The sequence below is a fragment of the Phoenix dactylifera genome, unplaced genomic scaffold (genome assembly GCF_009389715.1).
Source record: "Phoenix dactylifera cultivar Barhee BC4 unplaced genomic scaffold, palm_55x_up_171113_PBpolish2nd_filt_p 000130F, whole genome shotgun sequence".
NCBI lineage: Eukaryota > Viridiplantae > Streptophyta > Magnoliopsida > Arecales > Arecaceae > Phoenix > Phoenix dactylifera.
In genome coordinates, this window is record NW_024067692.1 from 12,755 (window position 1) to 32,925 (window position 20,171).

General features: G+C 49.4%; 1 protein-coding gene and 1 pseudogene across 3 annotated transcripts; one reads left to right on the forward strand and one right to left on the reverse strand.

Moving 5' to 3' along the window:
• Nucleotides 1–350: 350 nt before the first annotated feature.
• Nucleotides 351–4,691, forward strand: LOC120104863 (E3 ubiquitin-protein ligase RHA2A-like). 3 transcript variants are annotated; one of them, XM_039116738.1, is made up of 5 exons: nucleotides 351–1,015; nucleotides 1,089–1,180; nucleotides 1,267–1,325; nucleotides 2,479–2,529; nucleotides 4,210–4,681. In XM_039116738.1, exons 1-5 carry the CDS (start codon nucleotides 671–673, stop codon nucleotides 4,284–4,286), a joined length of 624 nt encoding a protein of 207 aa, XP_038972666.1. In that variant the 5' UTR covers nucleotides 351–670; the 3' UTR covers nucleotides 4,287–4,681. The 3 variants fall into 3 exon arrangements, with proteins under 3 accessions (XP_038972666.1, XP_038972664.1, XP_038972665.1); XM_039116737.1 differs by having other exon boundaries at nucleotides 352–1,015; nucleotides 1,089–1,325; nucleotides 4,210–4,691; XM_039116736.1 differs by having other exon boundaries at nucleotides 1,089–1,325; nucleotides 2,479–4,681.
• A 1,409-nt stretch (nucleotides 4,692–6,100) lies between these two features.
• Nucleotides 6,101–8,058, reverse strand: LOC120104864 (annotated as a pseudogene).
• Nucleotides 8,059–20,171: the final 12,113 nt, after the last annotated feature.

The following is a 20,171-nucleotide window of genomic DNA, read 5'->3' on the forward strand; positions in this document are numbered from 1 at the left end:
ATGTTTAGTCCGACTGTTTAGTCCAAAAAATACCTTCCACTACAACAAAAGAGATGTTTGCCGACTCTAAATTGCCGACGCTAGATAAAAGCGTCGGCAATTTTTTTCTTGCAACAGTAAATGCCGACGCTTTGAGAGAGCGTCGGTAAAAAATTTGTCGTCAACGCTTTGGATGGATTCACCGACGCTAATAAGTGTCGGCACAAGGGAGAAATGCGACGACGCTTAGGAGAAATGCGACGACGCTTATAAGCGTCGTCGGACTTCATATCTCCCACCACAAAACCCGATCGACCCTCTCCCTCCGCAGCCTTAAATCCCTTATAGCTCACGCCGACCGACTCCCCCCTCCCTCCGCCGATCTCAGCCATTCTCCTCCTTCGAGCGACCCCAAATCGCGTTCCTCCGCCGCATCTCCTTCCCCTCCTCCCCCTCTCCGTTGGCCTCCTCTCTGTGGATATCTCCCGCCTCCTCCGCCGCAGATAAGCCCAAATCCCCTTCCTCCTCCTCCTTAATGCCCCCTTCAAAGCCCTCTCCCTCTCCCCCGCCGCCGCCCCAGACGCCCACTGCCTCTTCTCCCTCTTTCTTTCTCCCGATTCTTCACTCTGTAATAATTATTAAATTAAGAAAGGAATTAAATTAAAAGAAGGAATGGAGAAGGGGGAAAGAAATGGGGCTCCCGAACCGACTCCACGACGCCTCCAGCGACTCCATCCCGATCCTTCTCGTCGTGGCGGCCGCCGGGTGGGTCTCCTACCTCCGCTCCCTCCTCCTCTGCCTCCTCCACTCCCTAGGCCTCCAACGCCTCCACCCCTCCTCCGCCGCGGCCGACGATCCCCTCTTCTCCGCTGCCGGGTCCGGCCTCGCCGGACTCGTCGTCGTGGCCTCCTCCGGACGCCCCTTCGCCTACGAGGCCTTGCCGTCGGCGGCCACGGAGGGGGAACAAGATGAGCCGGGCTGCGTGGTGTGCCTCTGCGAGCTCGCCGACGGCGACCGGCTTCGGCGGCTGGATTTGGTGAGGGAGTTATTTGATCTAATGGCAGAAAGAGGTGTGGTTTCTTGGAGCTGCATGATTTCGGGCTATGCAGAGTAACAGGTTCATGAAGGCACTGCACCTCTTTAAAGTGATGCAACTGGAGAAGAGTGCAAAGCCCATTGGGTTGGTGGATGAAGGGTGCAGGTACTTTGTGAATATGTCAAAAGTTTATGGGGTTCAGCCTGAGATGAAGCATTATGGTTGCATGGTTGATTTGTTGATTCGAGCAGGGTTGTTGGAAGAGGCAGAAGGGATCGTCAGAAGCATGACAATGAAGCCAGATGTGATGGTATTAAACAATGCTACTATAGTTTTTGTTAGCTGATGGTGCTTTAATATTAAAGTTTTACTACATTTAAATGCCCTAGTGGTTGCAATTAGATTTATTGTTTGGTGATTGAGTGATTCTATGCCAAATTAATGTCATTCGCTTGAACCTTGGCTGATGCTTTCAGCACAGTCTTTTAATAAATCAAACATGCCACTGATATGCAACCTGGCCTATCTGCTTGGAACTTGCTGGTTTGATCTGTTCATATGGATTACTAGAAGAACCAACCTTGCCAAACAATGTCCTGGTGGTTCCAATCAGACCTGATTTAATCAGCTGGTCTGCCAGCTCCTAAACTATTGATGCTCAGAGAATGTCGTTACACATTCAGTGAGTAGACAGACACAATTTATGTTATGTCAGTGGTTCCATGTTTAAATGATAATTTTACAAGGTTTGCTGCTAATGCTTGTGCCGAACTTTTGATTGCTTATTACCACCAATCAGATATTCTTAGAGTTCTACACTTCTAAACATCGGTGTGGCAATGACTATTCTCATAGGCTGCATTTCACACTCTCATAGCTCCAACGATGGATATTTTTCTCTGTGTTCACCATTTTCATTTAGTAAAATGATTTCCTACTCAAAAGAAAGCAGCACAATTACAAGAACAAAATATCAAAAACATATCATTGTCATAGGCTATACTTTTTTTATTGATGGAAATCTTTTGCTTTCACCTTTTGCACTTTGTGGTGAAGGGCATATTCTAAGATAAAATACCTGGTTTAGCTGGCACTGATGGCACTTTCAAAGTACTTTTCCATCATTTTGAAGGATAAGTCGGCCATCATTGAGACTTCCATTGGATCTAGGTGTCACATTATATGTAGCCTCCCCCATGAGCCTCAAGGCATTTTCAAAGAACTTTGCCTCAAGGCATGAGGCAAGATGAGCTTCCAGCCTACCAAAAAAATGTCTTGACCATGTTATCGTTACAGAATTTAGGATTTATGGTATGGATACCATAAGGAAGCCATGAATTTTGAAGGCTTAATTATATTCCAACGATTACCTTAAATAGGGATTAGTACTATGGATCTATTACCGATCACATTATTGCTCCCAAATTAAAATATGCTGATACATTTTGTTTATCCTTTTTCAGCAGAAGACATTAGAGAATTTCAAGAACATTATCCTATTATCTTCGCCACAGGTATCGTTTCTTTCTCCATTAATAATAATGGCTTCTTCTTTCTCAGATAGTTTTAGTTTGCAGTGAGAGATATGGGATGATTATGCTGTTAACGTACTCTTGAAGGCATGCCATAATACACAGAAATATTGATGCAGACCTGGAAATCTTGTTCTTCTTTCCTTCACCTTTCTAATTATATTTCCTTTCCCCACCGGGATTCTTCAGTTACTTTTTGTAATCAAGGATAAACAAATTTGGATGAGACCTACATGATTTTTCTTTAATTCCTTATTTCCTTTTGAACTGTCTTATAATCTTTTAGTCCTCTGTTGCAAATAATCTAAATTGAATTACATATTAACAAATGCATATGATCAGGCAATGGGGCATTAGCTTCTGTAAAAAATTGTATGTCTTTTACTTTCAAGGCTGATCACACTCTCACATGTTCGTATTCTAATTAAAATTTCTGCTGTTATTTGATAGTTACTTCTTCTGTAGAGATGGCTATGTCAACAAAAAACAATTGAATGCCTAGATATTGTGATGTTCTAGAACAACTCAAATAGATAAACTTGGAAACTTCTGCTAGAGAAAATGTTTTGATCCATATGAATTTAATGCAGTTCTTAAGTATATCTTTATTTTTACCCATACTTACTGAATTTAATGTTAGCTTGAAGAGTGGGATTTTTGCCCAAGTTTCATTCCTCATCATCCACAAATATTCCCAAGATCTCATCAGCACAGCAAGAGGCTAAGATGGCTGCAAGTATGATTCAGATGGTTGTGAAATGGGTCCAACTTTGGTACCATTCTGTTTAGTTCATGTGTAAATCCCTTACTGCATTCTATCCAATATAAATGTCCGGTATTTACACTTGACCTGGTACAAATAATTGAGATGCTTGTTTTTGGTAATTTGGAAATTGTTCCATGCTTGGACTGGTTAATTCTTATGCAGCCTCTGACAGTACACTTACAGGAAAGCACAAGGCACCGTAAGCCTGACTTTCCCACCTCTGAGGCTACTGAGCATCAGTATTTGGCTGCAGAATAAATTTTAAGGGGATAAGAAGAACTCATCCAGATATTGTTGAAATGATGCGACTTATTTAATAGGACAGAATTTTTTTGGCATTGGGTTAGAGGGATAAATACAAGAAATAAAGTATATTTAATGCTGCATAGGATGATGATTTGGATTTCTATTACAAGGTTGAATTTATTCTCTCATTCTTTTTGTTGTGTTTAGAGAGTGGTTAAGAATAAAAAAAGTAACTGGAGGGATAACTTTCCCTTTTCTATGTTGTAAGAATAAATTCCCATATGAGGAATTTAATGCAGTTCTTAAGTATGGGTTTGTGATTCATCCACTGTTTTTAATATTTTATGATTTATACATTAGTTACTCTTGCATTTTTAACATTTGGGGATTCTACAGTTATTAATACTTCTTCTAAATTCTCTTTTCTTTCAGAGAATTTGTTATGGCTTTGGCATGTGGTGCATGGGAGAGCATGTCATGCATTACTGTTGTTTGCATCAAGTTTTTGTCGAAAAAAACTTCATTGATCTGGCTCAGTCCCATGGACAGAAATTAGTGTTTAAAAAGAAAATCCTTTCAGACGAACGTATTGCATACTTAACATTGCTTGGGTTGAGTTAAGAAAGTTTGAATGTGTTGTTGTGTTTCAGGTTTAAGACTTGGAGGAAGGATACTTGCCGATGAAACTGGGACAGAGTTAGTATTGAAAGAGAGACCTGGATTTTGACTTCAATCCATTTACAGAAAATAGAATTTTCTTCAGCCATCTTGCTTTCTCTTAGTGCTGGTTATTTTATCCTCCCTTCTTGATCTGGCCATAGCTGTGGACATGTTGTACTCCTAATGTTTATAGTCATCATCTGACCAAAGATATTTATATACTACAAACAAGAGAAGTTCATGGTTCTGTTGGTTCTTCTGGTGGTCCTGATGTGGTGCTGACGGTCCTACTATAGTTCTCAAAAAGTAATTGATCCTTAGGTCTACCTAAACCATCTTTTTAGCTTTATAATTAGCATCTAATTTTGCAATTATCATCTGACACAGGACATTTGTACAAATGCACTATAAAGTAATGTATGAGAGAACTCTCATGTAGCAATGAGTTGTTGATGCTCTGCACATTGCTATTGATGCTTGCAATGATTGCTGGATTTTTATTACCTGTATGATTCAACAACTGTTTCTGGATCTCTTTATTACCGCTGCTTGCCTCGGCTTTGTTGTTGTTAAGCCTGCGGCCTCTGCGAGTGTGGAGGATGCCTTGCATGTTTGCGGTCTCATGTCCTATTAACATGGTAGCCCCTTTGTTCTCACCTGCTAAGGTTATGATTCTTGTTGTGCCCTCGCTTCCCCAGCTGCTGCAACTTCCCAAGATTCAGCTTTTGGACCAATTTGGGCTCCTGAGTTGTTGCTTCTTGTTGTGGCTCGGAGGTTTCTTGGGGTGGTGAGGGAGATCTTGACCTTGTTGGAGTTGGAGATGGCTCTGAAGATCTTCTAGAAGATGGTGATGGTTGCTGCAGCTATGTTTGTTCTGCTGGCTGCTTCTGAGATGATTTCTGTGACAGCGACGGTGAGGGCGATGGTGGTGGAGCTCGAATCCTCCTGATCGGTATTTCTGTTGGAGTGGCTGATGGGGATCGGGATGGTGATGGACGCCTTGATTGAGGTGGGGATGGGGGCTGAGGCTGGGTTGCGGTGGAGCATGAGCAGCTGGCCATAGCGTAGCCACTGGTGGACGTGGAGGTGGTGTGGGATTCTTCAGGGACTCGTGGTAGTTTGATTTCTAGGCAAGAATTAATATTAAAAGCCTTTTATTTTTTAAAAAAAATTAATATTCTAACGACGCTTTAAAGCGTCGTTAAAATTTCGACCAGAAATCAATTAGCGATGCTTTAAAGCGTCGCTAAAATGTCGACCAATTAGCGACGCTTTAAAGCGTCGCTAAAATGTCGACCAGAAATCAATTAGCGACGCTTTAAAGCGTCGTTAGCTACCGACCCTTTAAAGCGTCGTTAGCTACCGATCCTTTAAAGCGTCGTTACATTACAGCTAGCGACGCTTTACAGCGTCGCTAAGTTTACAATTGCCGACGCTAAAAAGCGTCGGGAAAGCCTCGACGCTTTTCAATGCGTCGGAAAAAAATTTCTCCACTGTAGCATAGGCGACGCTTAGCGACGCTTAAAAGCGTCGTTAAAGGCCAAAAAAAGCGTCGCTAATGACCATTATTCTTGTAGTGTTCTTAGCCAGCTTTTTCTAATCAAGATGTCAAACTGAACAAAAAGAGTATGCGATAATCTTTGGCCTTTTAGTAGGTGAGGTCCTGAATTGTTGCAGCACTCTTGAAACATTCAGCTAGTGCCTGCACACATGCATGTGTCTGTCTAAACCTTAAAGCTCAGCACATGGAAGGTGGGGAAAGTGTTATTCCACATTATCTCAAAACGTTATGAAGCATTTAGTCCATCCTCATCTCGCCACCATAAGAACACCAAAAGCATGTTGACAAAATTTTTTGTGGCCGCCATGATGTCCAGAGAATAGACTATAAACTTGATTACTGCTAATATAACTTGTTCTCTAGAATATATCAGACCAAAGTTAAGACTTAAATCCAATCCGATCAAACAGGATCGAGTAATTATGCTATCCTTAAAAGCCATAAGCTTCTTGTTTATTGAAGGTACATACATAGATTATCACATAAAGAGACACGTAGAACTGCGTATCTACTTGGGCCGAATGACAGCGTGTTTAACTGCCAGACCTTTCTTCGAGGGCTCAACATACTCAAATAAAGAAATCTTCATTTCTCCTGCTAGATCTGAGTTTGCCATGAATTCACCAACTTTAAGCTCAATCCATTGCCCTAGAGGCTTTTCTTGCAAGGACTCTTGGCGCACTTGAACATTTCCATCTGGGAGCTCGAGCATTAGATTCACTGGAGAAGACCAATTAACCATCTGTAGGCGGCATCATCTTCACAACGAACACAACCTCATACATTACACCCGGTGTAAGATAACAGGTCTCAAATTTCCCATGGATTTCCAGCCAACCCACATCTAATAGCAACGCCACTTCACAATAACAGCTGCTCACAGAAATTAAGTTGCGATAGAAAAAGTTAAAAAGTAATGGCACACAAGATTAATATACATTCTCCAAGGTTATAATACATGCATTAGTACTTTTTGAGAATCAACATATATAGGCACGTAGTTATGTACATACATACCAAGATTAATAGCTTTCATAAAAACAATTTTTTCCTTGACTGAGGGTGATATTATTCAATAATTGCGATATTTCTGTTTGTAAAAATTCCTGCATATTTCAAGTGAAAAGCAGCGCATTTTTAACTTTACGGCATCAGTTGTTTCCTCTATTTTTAAAAAGGGAATTAACCTGGGGAATTGCACATACAAAGAATCAGGTAGAAGAATACAATATCACCTTGTTCCTTTGATACGGAACCAGGTCCAACGTCCCGGTTCTTCACCAAATTTAATTGATAGGCCTCTTGCCAATATTATGACGCAGTTGTCCATAGTTTCCTTCTCCACCCAACACTTCTATATAGCAAAATCAGTAATGAAAGTAGCTGACTAATTTAGTAACAAACTTAACTATAAAGAATTGTTGCAATTCTCCATTGAAGCTCATACATCTTTTTCTTTTTTTTTTCTTTTGCAAAGGGTAAGGTGTCTGGTTTATGTAGGACAAAAATGCAACAATATGGATGGCTGCATATTTTGTCAAATGCAGGTGTATGTATGCACGTCAAATGCATGCAAATTTCAATAGTAAAAGTGATAGGAATGCTAATATTGATTACAATACTATCTTGGAGCCAAAAGAGTGCATGAAGTTCCCAATAAACCTTTGATCAGCGGTCAGGTCCTATTAGTTATAAATTAATTGTCCATATAAAACTTCCTCTCTTTTTTTGAGGCTTAGGAGGAGAAGGGATTGGTTTTGATTGAGTGCAACCAGCCATTTCCCAACTTCAGTCTCCTTGTTTCTGATGTTCCTATTGTGTCACTGCATATTTGGCCGTTATTAAGAGACTTTTATAGGTGAGTGGATTGGTGCAGGAGGTTGTTTAGTTTGCAAGTGTGTCGAGAAGAAACTATCAGCCATCTGTTTTTAAACTTTTCTTTTGCTAAATACACTACATGGACAAAATAGGCATGGGATTAGAGGTAGTGCAGCTTGCTTACTAAACCTGTGGATAGATTGGAGAAGAAAGTTTCTTTACCTTTCCAAAGAGCTTGGGATCAGTTGGTACCTGGTAAGAAAGAAACAATTGTATCTTTCCGAACAAATCGTCACCTAATAAGTAACCTTGAATTAGGCTATCGGCTACCTTGAAGAATGGAGCCTGCTTTGTGGAGTCTTTACAGAGCTCTGTGTCTCTGGGCGCCTCTGTCCTCCTCTGTAGTTGTATTCCTATTGTTCCTTCGTGGCCTCTTCCCCCCTCCTAATATACCTTTATAGGACTGAGAATGGATTGGATACAGATTGGGCATCAGAACATCCATATTGGTGTCCGTATTTATTCGATGAATATGAATATGAACATGGATGTATTTGTGCTAAATAGTTATGGATACGAATTGGATATTGACAACATAGATAAAAATATAGATATAAATAGGATAGTTATACTCTATGAACATGTGAGATACGGGCTGAAGTCGGCAGCCCCAGCCGACTTCAGCCACGTCTTCTTTTGGGAAGAGCCGGAACAGAGGATCGCGATTGCGATCCTCTCCGGCTCCTCCGGGGACAAAGATATCAAAACAATATAGATATAAATAGGATAGTTATACTCTATGAACAATCAAAACAAAGATATCACTATATAAGTGGAAAATTACATTAAATACTAGTTAATGTTGTCACTTATTTCCCTTTAAAATTCATAAGAGATATATAAAACTATATAGACTTGCATATTCGAATATATATATATAGAATGGTTTTCCATCTCTCTTTGACAAATATAGGTACGGATGTGGATATAACTTTGATGCTCAAATTTATATCCATATCTAGAAAAATTCAAATATGTATATAGAAATCCTTAAGATAAAATAATAAACAATGAGAATTTTAGAAAGTGGAGCTTTGAACCCTTTATTTTCATTAATTTTTCATGAATTACAAATTATAGTATATATCAAGGATAGAAAGTGGTGGAAAGTAGAATTTGTATCTTTTGCTTTCACTCCTTTTATTTGTGTTCTAGTTGATAGATTGAAAAGTTTATGCTCTTTGCATTCTTTCTCTATTCCCTCTATTAGAAATCTAATGGGTAAATTATAAAATATATATTCTTTACTTTCACTCCCTCTATTCTCCTTCTCCAAAATTATAAGATATTTTCTTTATTCGTACCAGCGAGATCATTCTTATTTGAGTAGAATTCTTTTTTTAGCTAAAAAGGAAGAAATTGTAAGTTCTCTACTATTTATAGAGTTGCACTCTCTTTAATTTATTTGAGTTACTCTTTTAACTTTTCTCTTTATTCATACTAATAAAGTTCAGCCTAAATCGAGTTGTACTCCTATCCTAAATAAAAGATGTTACAAATTATAAAATAATAAAATTATTTTATTTTTTTTAATTTGGGTAAAACCTAGGTGTTGTTTCTTCCATCAACTTCATTTTCAATAACAATACTATTTTTTTGAATTAGAAGTTATAGCTTTCCAAAATTTCCATGCTCCACTGAATCTTAGATATAGAGGATCATGCTTCTAGAGTTTAGTCTAACCTACTCGCATGGCCAAATTGCTGCACAACAGGTTAGATGATTCTCCTATATCAATATTTTGGGCCCATTTTCACCCCAAACTGTTTTTTTATATAATTCTATGATTTTTTTTTTCTGTTTCCCTGGGTTAAAGGGAGGGATTAACCCCCCATCCAGCCATCTGAAACTTAGATCATTGGGTACAGAATTTCTCATGGATTATTTGGCATGCACAATTCTACGAACAAGTAAGTCTCCAATCTTTAACATTGAGGAACAAATGTTGCTTTTAACATTGCAGGGGAAAGGATATTCATATTTAAGATAATGAGAACTGATTTTCGAAATTTATTTATGTTGGTATCGAACAAAGAGATGCATCACATAGGTGAATTCAAGAAATCAAGTTTGATGTTAGGGATAAGTATACTGTAATAGGGCATTTTGCATGGAAGAAGAGAGTGCTCGGTTTTTCTTTTGGAACATATTCTGGCCAGTGGCATTAAGATTGGACGTATTTTCTTATGGGTACCTTTCAAGCAGACAGCTGGTATGTGTCCGAGGAATAATCTAAAGGCTTGGCATATGGAAGAGAAAATTCCATATTATCTAAGTGCTCACTTTATGAAGCATATATTCTATCTTTATCTTTAGTTGCTAAAGCACAGGAATGCGACCATTAGGGGGAACCCAAATTTACCAGTAATTTATTCTTTAGGATTATTTAGACCCAAATTTACCAGGATTAAATAATTATGTCACTTCCCGTAGGCATAACATAGGCGTTTCCTTCAAACTGCCTGACTAATGATTTTAACCTTCAAGAGAGTTATGTGGTCCGACCGTAATATGGGTGTTGCTGGTGGTCCAAACCGAGAACGATTGGCACAGCGAGGTGAACGGGGTTCCGTCTGAGTTGCCTTAGTTGGTGTTGGTTGTGCTCCACCTTCCACCGGGAAACCTGCAAGCAAGCCTCGCACCACCACTGGGGTAGTGGGGGCCCTCCGACGATCAAGTCAGAGGAGGTTGGAGGAGAAGGAGAGATAATTGCAGGTAGTAGGAGAATGCTCTGGAAGTTCTTGCTTACCTCCCCCTTCCCCCCCCCCCGCAGCATATATACCAGGCTGGGGGATCCTTCGGGGGGGTTGGTCATCGTGTGGCACGATGGAGTCGCCACTGACATGGCCGTTACAGGGCGTCGTGGGGCAGCGCCGGGTACGGCCGTGACAGGGCGTAGTGGAGCTCCGCCTTGTACGGCTGTTACAGGAGATCGTGGAGCAGCGCCGGATACGACCGTTGCAGGGACAGAGGGTCGTGGCGTGCTTCAGGGGAACAGCCTGTCGTTGTCGAGAGGTTGCCGACTCGGGATCGGATTGCTGGATCAAGGGGCAGCCGACTCGGGGTCGGGCTGCGAAGCCGAAGATATCCGACTCGGGGTCGGATTGCTGGATCAAGGGGCAGCCGACTCGGGGTCGGGCTGCGAAGCCGAAGATATCCGACTCGGGATCGGATTGCTGGATCAAGGGGCAGCCGACTCGGGGTCGGGCTGCGAAGCCGAAGATATCCGACTCGGGATCGGATTGCTGGATCAAAGGGCAGCCGACTCGGGGTCGGGCTGCGAAGCCGAAGATATCCGACTCGGGGTCGGGTTACTGGATCAAGGGGCAGCTGTAGTCTTCTTGGGCGCGCGTGTCAGTCACGTGGGGCATGGTGGCTGAGTTCCCCCGTAACAGTAGCCCCCCACTTCCGAGCCTGGAACCAGAAGGGGAACGGGCGAAGGAAGTGATGCTTCGAGATTGCCGCCATTCCTCGGAGAGGCGCGCGTGCTTCGAGCTCCCCGACTTCTTTATGGCGTATGGCGGTTGTTGCTGACCTGGCAGCCTGAGGATTTCGGCGGACGTCCTTCCTTAATGGCGTCGATTCGCCTTTGGGGCGCGAGCGACCCTTCGGCAGCCAGGCGTCCTCTGGCGTCACCGGGGCGTCACCCACCTTTCTGCCTATTTAACCGGGGGTCCTCCTCCGTCCGCCTTTCTCTTTACAGACATCTTCGAGTTTCTCCTTTGCGCTGCCGTCATCGCCGTCGGACTGTTCGCTTGCTCCTCCTTTGACGCTCTCGGAGCTGTTCTTCCTTCTCTTCCGGTGAGTTGCTCCATTCTTTAATTTAGGGCTCTCCATACTCTCCTTTTGTATTAGTGTACTCCAGTCGTTCCGGTCTTTTCCCCCTTTTCGACCCTGTCCTGACCGTAGATTCACTGGCCATTAGGGATGGGCGAAGTGAGAGCAGACCGCATTAAGTCGGAGTTGGCCGCCGAAGACCTAGATAGGTTCGTGGCTCGATACCACCTTCCCGAGGCCTGCAATGTTACACTCCCGGGGCCTGAGGAGAGGATGTCCCATCCTCCTCCAGGGAAGGTTGCCATCAATGAGGGCATTCTTCAGGCCGGGTTCCGCTTTCCCCCCTCGGACTTAGTCGTTCAGGTGCTTCGGGGTTTAAGAGTGGCGCCGACGCAACTGGTGCCGAACTCATGGCGCGCCCTGACAGCCTTTCAGGTTCTCTGCCGCATGCACGAGGTTCCCGCCACCCTGAATGTCTTTTGGGAATGCTACGGCCTGAGTGGCCACCCCCAGGATAAAGGGTGGTGGTGCTTTGCAGCGCGGCGAGGGTGCGGCCTCGTCAAGGAGGCTCCCACCTCCATTCACGGCTGGAAGGAGCGCTTCTTTTTCGTTGACGCAGATTCCTCTTGGGGAATCAGGGCAACCTGGGAGACGCCGATGAAGTCTCCGATTGGCCTATCGAGGTTGTCGAGGGAGGAATCCGACGGCGTCGCCGTCTTGAAGGAGTTGGTTGCCGAGGGTCGGCTCCCCCCGGTGTGTCGCCTTATTTCCGAGGATACCTTGGTGAACGTCGGTCTGAGCTCGGTCCCCACTGACCGTGAGCCCGCCACCATTTCTTTTCCTTAGCTCTGTTCTCCTCTTTCGTTTCGTTCTTTCCTTCAGTTTCTCAACCTCCGACCACCTCATCCTTTTTGCAGAGATCGACGACGTCATGCGGTCGGACAAGGCAACGGCTGTTGGTAGGACGTCCCTACTGGAAGCAGTCCGGAGGAAGAAACGAGCTCCTCCGAGCGGGGCTCAACCGGCGAAGAAGTCCCGCCGGCAGGCGACTCCGACGCCGACAGACGGGTCCGGACCCACCGATCAGGGGGACGCCGCGGGCGCGGACCGGGAGTTGACGTTGTATCAGCCCTCCGATGCCGAGACTACCGTTTCTCCGGAGGCATCACCCGGGCGCGCCCAAGATGGACGGGTCGGACGTGATCGGTCCCCAGCCCAGCCTTCGACTCGGTCGGCTCCGGATGATACGAGGAGGGACGCGCCGAGGCCCCGGCCGAGCAGGACCCTGTCAATTCCAGGGGCGGCCCCCGCCCCGAGCGTGGTCAGCATGACTCTTCCCCAAGCAATGGGTAAGGGTAAGGCTGCGGAACCACCGTCCGACTCCGGGGAGAAGTCGGGGTCGGCCTTCACTTTCGCCGGCGCCCGAAACCTCATCGAGACGGTACTGCTGGAGAAGGACCGCAGGCAGGTCCGGGAGATGAGGGTCCCTGACGTTGGGGCTGCCAGCTGCGTCTGTCTCATGTCGGTGAGTGTTCTTTCGGTCGCTTTTATCATTTATAGGCTCTGTTGATCCCCGCCTGACGCCCTCGTTTTTCCTATCTCTTAGCTCGCCCAGTACATGATCCGCCTGGAGGAGTGTTACGAGGAACAGGCGAGGCTTCTGGCGAGGGCCGAGAGCCAACTGAAGGCAACAGAAGAGGGTGGTCAGGCTGCGGCGGGGAGGACGACCAGGGACCTCGAGACGAGGCTCCAGGTAGCCGAAGAGCGGGCACTCGGCTTCGCCGCCCTCGAGAAGCAACTGTTGGAGGCTCGGGAGCAACTCAAGGTTGCCTCAGGTCTCGAGGGCGAGATCAAGAAGGCGGAGGAGCGGGCCGAGAAGCAGTCCCGGAAGGCTGCCGACTACCGGGAGAGGTGGGAGAAGGCCCAGCGGTCAGCCGACAACGCCCGCAACCGGACCCGGTCTCTTGAAGCCAAGCAGGGCGAATTGGAGTCGGCTTTGGAGAAGTCCCGCGCGAGCGACCAGGAGCTTCGTTCGCGCCTGGAGGAGGCTGAGGCTGCTCGCATCGCTGCCGAGGCGAAGCACAAGGAGGCCCAGGCTGATCTGTTGAGGGTCTCCTCCGAGGCGGATGACCGGATTGTGGCGAAGGTCTTGGAGGCAAAAGCTCAGATTATGGAGCGAGCAGAGGCGACGCTGGCCGAGAAGAGTGCGGAGATCGGGCGTCAGGCGGTACAGGCTTATCGTCAGTCCGCCGAGTTCACCTGTGATATGTCGGAGGCGGTACAGGCCTATCGTCAGTCCGACGAGTTCGTCCGTGATATGTCGGACGCGGGGTCCGACTCCTTTGTCTTAGGCTTCGAGGAAGGCCTGGCAAGGGTGTCGGCTAAGTACCCCGAAATTGACCTGAGTGGGATCTCCCTTCTCGACTCCCCTCCGGCGCCATTGCCTGCTGCTTCTCCAACCGTCTCCCTACCCCCTGCGGACGTGCCCGGCGTTCCCGACCCGGGGGTTCCTCCAAGCTGACCTTCTGTATTTTTGTTCTTTTCTTTGTGTGTTGGCGTTTTGCCAAGTTGTATGGGTCTCAGCCCTAAAACAATGAAAGTTAATGCAAATAGAGTTTCTTCATTTCACTTTCATCCTTCTTCTTTTTAACTCTTGGTAGCGTCTCGCTGACTCCCGACTCCGAGGGTTAGGCCTCAGGAAATTCTTCCGGCGCTAAGCCAGGCATCCGAGGGTTAGGCCTCAGGAAATTCTTCCGGCGCTAAGCCAGGCATCCGAGGGTTAGGCCTCAGGAAATTCTTCCGGCGCTAAGCCAGGCATCCGAGGGTTAGGCCTCAGGAAATTCCGCTCGTTGGTCGGCTAAGGCTGGCGCAAGCCGAGGCGACCGGTCGGGGCTTCAGGCTAGTCTGCTCCCGGGATGATCATCGGGTTAGCCTGGCATCCAAGGGCCGAGCCTCGAGAAATTCCGCTCGTTGGTCGGCCAAGGCTGGCGCAAGCCGAGGCGACCGGTCGGGGCTTCAGGCTAGTCTGCTCCCGGGATGATCATCGGGTTAGCCTGGCATCCAAGGGCCGAGCCTCGGAAAATTCCGCTCGTTGGTCGGCCAAGGCGGGCGCAAGCCGAGGCGACCGGTCGGGGCTTCAGGCTAGTCTGCTCCCGGGATGATCATCGGGTTAGCCTGGCATCCAAGGGCCGAGCCTCGGGAAATTCCGCTCGTTGGTCGGCCAAGGCTGGCGCAAGCCGAGGCGACCGGTCGGGGCTTCAGGCTAGTCTGCTCTCGGGATGATCATCGGGTTAGCCTGGCATCCAAGGGCCGAGCCTCGGGAAATTCCGCTCGTTGGTCGGCCAAGGCTGGCGCAAGCCGAGGCGACCGGTCGGGGCTTCAGGCTAGTCTGCTCCCGGGATGATCATCGGGTTAGCCTGGCATCCAAGGGCCGAGCCTCGGAAAATTCCGCTCGTTGGTCGGCCAAGGCTGGCGCAAGCCGAGGCGACCGGTCGGGGCTTCAGGCTAGTCTGCTCCCGGGATGATCATCGAGTTAGCCTGGCATCCAAGGGCCGAGCCTCGGGAAATTCCGCTCGTTGGTAGGCCAAGGCTGGCGCAAGCCGAGGCGACCGGTCGGGGCTTCAGGCTAGTCCGCTCCCGGGATGATCATCGGGTTAGCCTGGCATCCAAGGGCCGAGCCTCGGGAAATTCCGCTCGCTGGTCGTGCGCCTGTCGCTCGCCGCCCGACGGGATTTCTCCATGGCCAGCTGCGATTGTATTTCTCCTCCTCTCCAAGCGTCGCCTGGGGAACACCAGATGGGCATTAAGTGCTAATTAAGGGATTACCTGGGAAATCGGATCGCCAGTTGCTGCTTGCGAGGAGTGTCAGTTAAGCGGCCGTGATACGCGCGTTCTTCGAGGCGGATGCGGCTTGGGGCGCGAGCGGAGATACGTGGGCCTAGGGGTACAGGCCACCCGGAGTGTCCTGCACAAAAAATGCGATTAAGGAGAATAACGTTTAGGAAATCGCGGGAAGATACGCCTTGAGAGCCGGATCGGCTCCGGATTCAATGCGCCCGCATTTATTGGAGCTACCCGTATCGGAACGACCGGGGGGCCGCAGTTTGGCTATAAATATAGGTGCAGGTGCGATGGAGCCTGCCAAGCCGGAGCTGTTCAGGTTGCAATGGATCGTGGGCCTCCTCTCCGGCGCATGGTTGAGAGACCCCTGCCGAAGGAACGGGAGGCGCGCCCTTCGCGACTTCCGCCAACTAGCCGTTTCATCTGGGATCAACAAGGAGGTTCTCCCCGGCGGAACTCCGCTCTAGGCGTTTCATTCGGGATCACGTCTCCCCTCCTTGAAGTTCGGCCTCCCGATTGAGCTCCGCACCAGGTGCTTGATCCGGGACCGCGCCTCCATATGCTCTTTGAAGATTTTGTTGACGAGGCGCTGGTAAGTGGCGCCAGCATTCTTCAGACCGAAGGGCATTACCTTGTAACAGTACAGCCCCCGGTCTGTTATAAAGGCAGTTTTCTCCTCGTCCTGTGGAGCCATCATTATCTGGTTGTAGCCGGAGAAGGCGTCCATGAAAGACAGCAGCTGATATCCGGAAGTCGCGTCGACCAGTTGGTCTATCCGCGGAAGCGGAAAGCTATCCTTGGGGCATGCCTTGTTCAGGTCGGTGTAGTCGACGCACATCCTCCACTTTCCGCTCGCCTTCCGGACAAGTACGACATTTGCCAGCCATTCGGGGTAGCTGACCTCCCTTATGAATCCTGCCTCCAAGAGCTTGTCTACCTCCTGGTCGACCACTCGGATCCGATCCGGGGCACAGTGTCTCTTCTTCTGCTTTACTGGTCGGTGGGTTGGGTCGACGTTGAGGGCGTGAGAAATGACCTCCGGGTCGATCCCAGGTACATCGGCCGCCGACCAAGCAAATACATCGGCGTTGGCTTGGAGGAATTCCACCAACCGAGCCCGAGCTCCCGGGTCGAGATTGGTGCCGACCCGGACCGTCCGGTCAGGGCGACCTTCCTCGAGGGGAACTTCGATCACACCTTCGGCCGGCTCCCCGTGCCGCAAGGCCACCTCGTCTCTGGCGTCGAGGGACTCGACGCTTAAGGCTTCTACGGGCTTCTTCCCTTTGAGAGTTGCTAGGAAACATTGCCTTGCGGTCGGTTGGTCACCTCGGACCTCTCCAATCCCGGCCGCCGTGGGGAACCGCATGAGCAAGTGGTACGTTGAGACCACCGCGCGAAGGGCGTTCAGTCCGGGTCGTCCGAGGATAGCGTTGTAGGCCAAGGGAACACGGACGACCAAGAACCCGAGCCGCACCGTGGCTTCTGCGGGTGCAACGCCCGCAGTCACAGGCAGCTCAACGACACCTTCGGCCGAGACAGCGTCTCCAGTGAATCCCATGAGGGGGGTAGATGTTTTGTGCAACAATTGTCTGGACAAGCTCATCTTTTGGAAGGCCTCGTAAAACAAAATATCAGCTGAGCTTCCACTATCCACAAGAACACGCCTTACATCATAGTTTGCCATAGTGAGGGAGATCACCATGGCGTCGTCGTGGGGGGTCTGAACCCCCTTTACATCTTCATCACAAAAAGTGATTACATTACCGACCCTCTGCCTCTTTGCGACGGCTGCCCTTGATGCTTCAGTCGAGCCCCCCGCGTTCCTCTCGGGCCGGGGGCAGCCCCCAGTGATAGTATGGATCACGCCCGCGGCGGGTCGATTCTGCTCTCGAGGCTCCGGAGGGGCCGGGTCGGCCGGACGCGAGTCTGCGGGGGGACGTCGGTCGTTTACATATCGACCAAGACGCCCTCGGCGGATGAGAGCCTCGATCTCGTCCCGAAGCTGGAAGCAGTCTTCGGTGTCATGGCCGTGGTCCCGGTGGTACTCACAGTACGCCCGAGAGGGCCTCCTCCCAGGGATCTTCTTCATCTGTCTCGGGACCGGGAGGTCCTCCCGCCCCTTGATTTCCATGAGGATCTGGGCCCGGGGAGTCAGGAGAGGAGTGTACCGGTTGAAACGTCGGGGCGGAGAACGAGGGCGTAGGGCGCCGTGGTTCCTCACCGGCGACAGGCTTCTGCGCCGACGCTGAGGCGTCGGGCTCCTCCCCTGGCGTGCCTCTTTTCGCCTTTTCTTCCCGAGCTTTGGAGGGATCTCGGCGGCCTCCTTGCTCCGGTGGGCGGCCGCCTCCTCGACGTCCGCATACTGGTTCGCCCGGGACAACAGCTCCGGGAAGCTCCGCGGCAGGCGTTTGTCCAGGGAGAAGGTGAGTCTGCCCTTTCGGAAGCCACGCTTCAGGGCTGAAAGAGCCACCTCCTGGCTCAGGTTCCGGACTTCCAACGTAGCCTTGTTGAAGCGGGTAAGATAATCCCGCAAGCTTTCTCCCTCGTTTTGCCGGACATCAAAGAGGGAGTCGGAGACCAGTCGCCGCCGACTACTGACGGCGAAATGGGTGATGAAGAGGCGGGTAAACTGATCGAAGGTCTGGATCGAGTTAGCCTCCAAGCCGGCGAACCACGCCCTTGCCGGGCCACGGAGGGTCGCCGGGAAAACCTTGCAGAGGAGAGGACCTGATGCTCCGTGGAGGAGCATAAGGGTCCTGAAACTCTCGACGTGATCCCGCGGGTCCGCCGCCCCGTCATAGGGCTCGATCGCCGGCATTTTAAACCCCGGCGGATTCGGGGTCTGCAGGATCCTCGAGGCAAGCGCCGGTTGGGAGGAGATCTCCAAGTCGGCGAAGGGATCTTTAGAGTGGCCCTTCAGGACCTGGAGTTGTCGGTGGAGATCGTCCACCCGCCGGTCCAGGGAGCGCGACCGATGGGTGGGAGACAAGGAGCACCGAGAGGGGGACCGACTGGAGCGCGGGTTCCTTGAGGACTGGGGGGTCTGGGAACGCGCCCGGGCCCGCTTCTCGTACCCCGCGCAGCTCCGATGGGACGGTCCCGGCAGAATAGACCGTGCTCGAGAATCTTCCTCGCGCCGGCGCTCCTCCCCATGGGAGAGGAAGGAGCGCGGGTTAAGGAGGACAGGTGAGCGCTCAGGGAGCAGCGGCTCCTGGGCCCGCTACGGCGCCCGAGACATCACACCCTGCAGGTTCTGCACCGCCTGCGCGAGGGTGCGAACCTGCTGGGCTAACTGGTCGAACTGAGCGGCTTCGACCATCTGAATAGGGGGTGGAACGGTGGAGTGTTGCTGAGAATGTGTTGGAGACGCAGCGGCCTCCCGGCCGGAGGCGCGAGAGGCCCCGCGACCGGAGGCATTGGAAGCTCCCCGACCACCTCGTCGTGCCATTACGATCGCTCTAAGATTCGGGCCCTCCTTCTAGCGCCAACTGTTGCTGGTGGTCCAAACCGAGAACGATTGGCACAGCGAGGTGAACGGGGTTCCGTCTGAGTTGCCTTGGTTGGTGTTGGTTGTGCTCCACCTTCCACCGGGAAACCTGCAAGCAAGCCTCGCACCACCACTGGGGTAGTGGGGGCCCTCCGACGATCAAGTCAGAGGAGGTTGGAGGAGAAGGAGAGATAATTGCAGGTAGTAGGAGAATGCTCTGGAAGTTCTTGCTTACCTCCCCCCTTCCCCCCCCCCGCAGCATATATACCAGGCTGGGGGGTCCTTCGGGGGGTTGGTCATCGTGTGGCACGATGGAGTCGCCACTGACATGGCCGTTACAGGGCGTCGTGGGGCAGCGCCGGGTACGGCCGTGACAGGGCGTAGTGGAGCTCCGCCTTGTACGGCTGTTACAGGAGATCGTGGAGCAGCGCCGGATACGACCGTTGCAGGGACAGAGGGTCGTGGCGTGCTTCAGGGGAACAGCCTGTCGTTGTCGAGAGGTTGCCGACTCGGGATCGGATTGCTGGATCAAGGGGCAGCCGACTCGGGGTCGGGCTGCGAAGCCGAAGATATCCGACTCGGGGTCGGATTGCTGGATCAAGGGGCAGCCGACTCGGGGTCGGGCTGCGAAGCCGAAGATATCCGACTCGGGATCGGATTGCTGGATCAAGGGGCAGCCGACTCGGGGTCGGGCTGCGAAGCCGAAGATATCCGACTCGGGATCGGATTGCTGGATCAAGGGGCAGCCGACTCGGGGTCGGGCTGCGAAGCCGAAGATATCCGACTCGGGGTCGGGTTACTGGATCAAGGGGCAGCTGTAGTCTTCTTGGGCGCGCGTGTCGGTCACGTGGGGCATGGTGGCTGAGTTCCCCCGTAACAATGGGCATCATGGGCTAGCTTAGGCCTAGGTCGAAAACAAGGTTGGGATTTAAATCCCAGACTTAAACTTGGAACAAATCACATCCAACCCAACCAGCGTAGGGTGTTAGGTTCGAATAGAGCCGGAAACAAGCAAGTTGTTTGTGAGCTAGCTCGAATTTGGATTAAGGGTGACTCAGCGGAGCTGAAGCTAAGCTTAATTAGCTCGCTTGAGCTTGAGTCAAATTAACTCAAAGTACTCATATATAAATAATTTATTAATATTATATATTATTTTGATTATATTATCAACGAAAATATTTGTTTTAACTTTATTAAAAATTATTTGAAATACAATGTATTCTAATTTATTAATATGATTTCTTAAGTATAACACTAAAATGTAATTAGGATTATTGTTTTAAATTAGATAAATATACAACAACTTAGGGCCTCATCCAAAAAAACTAGCCGAAAGTTTTTATTTGAGCTCTTTGGTACTATATAAATACCTAAGATTTATCCAATGCATTGTCACTGTGGGACTAAAT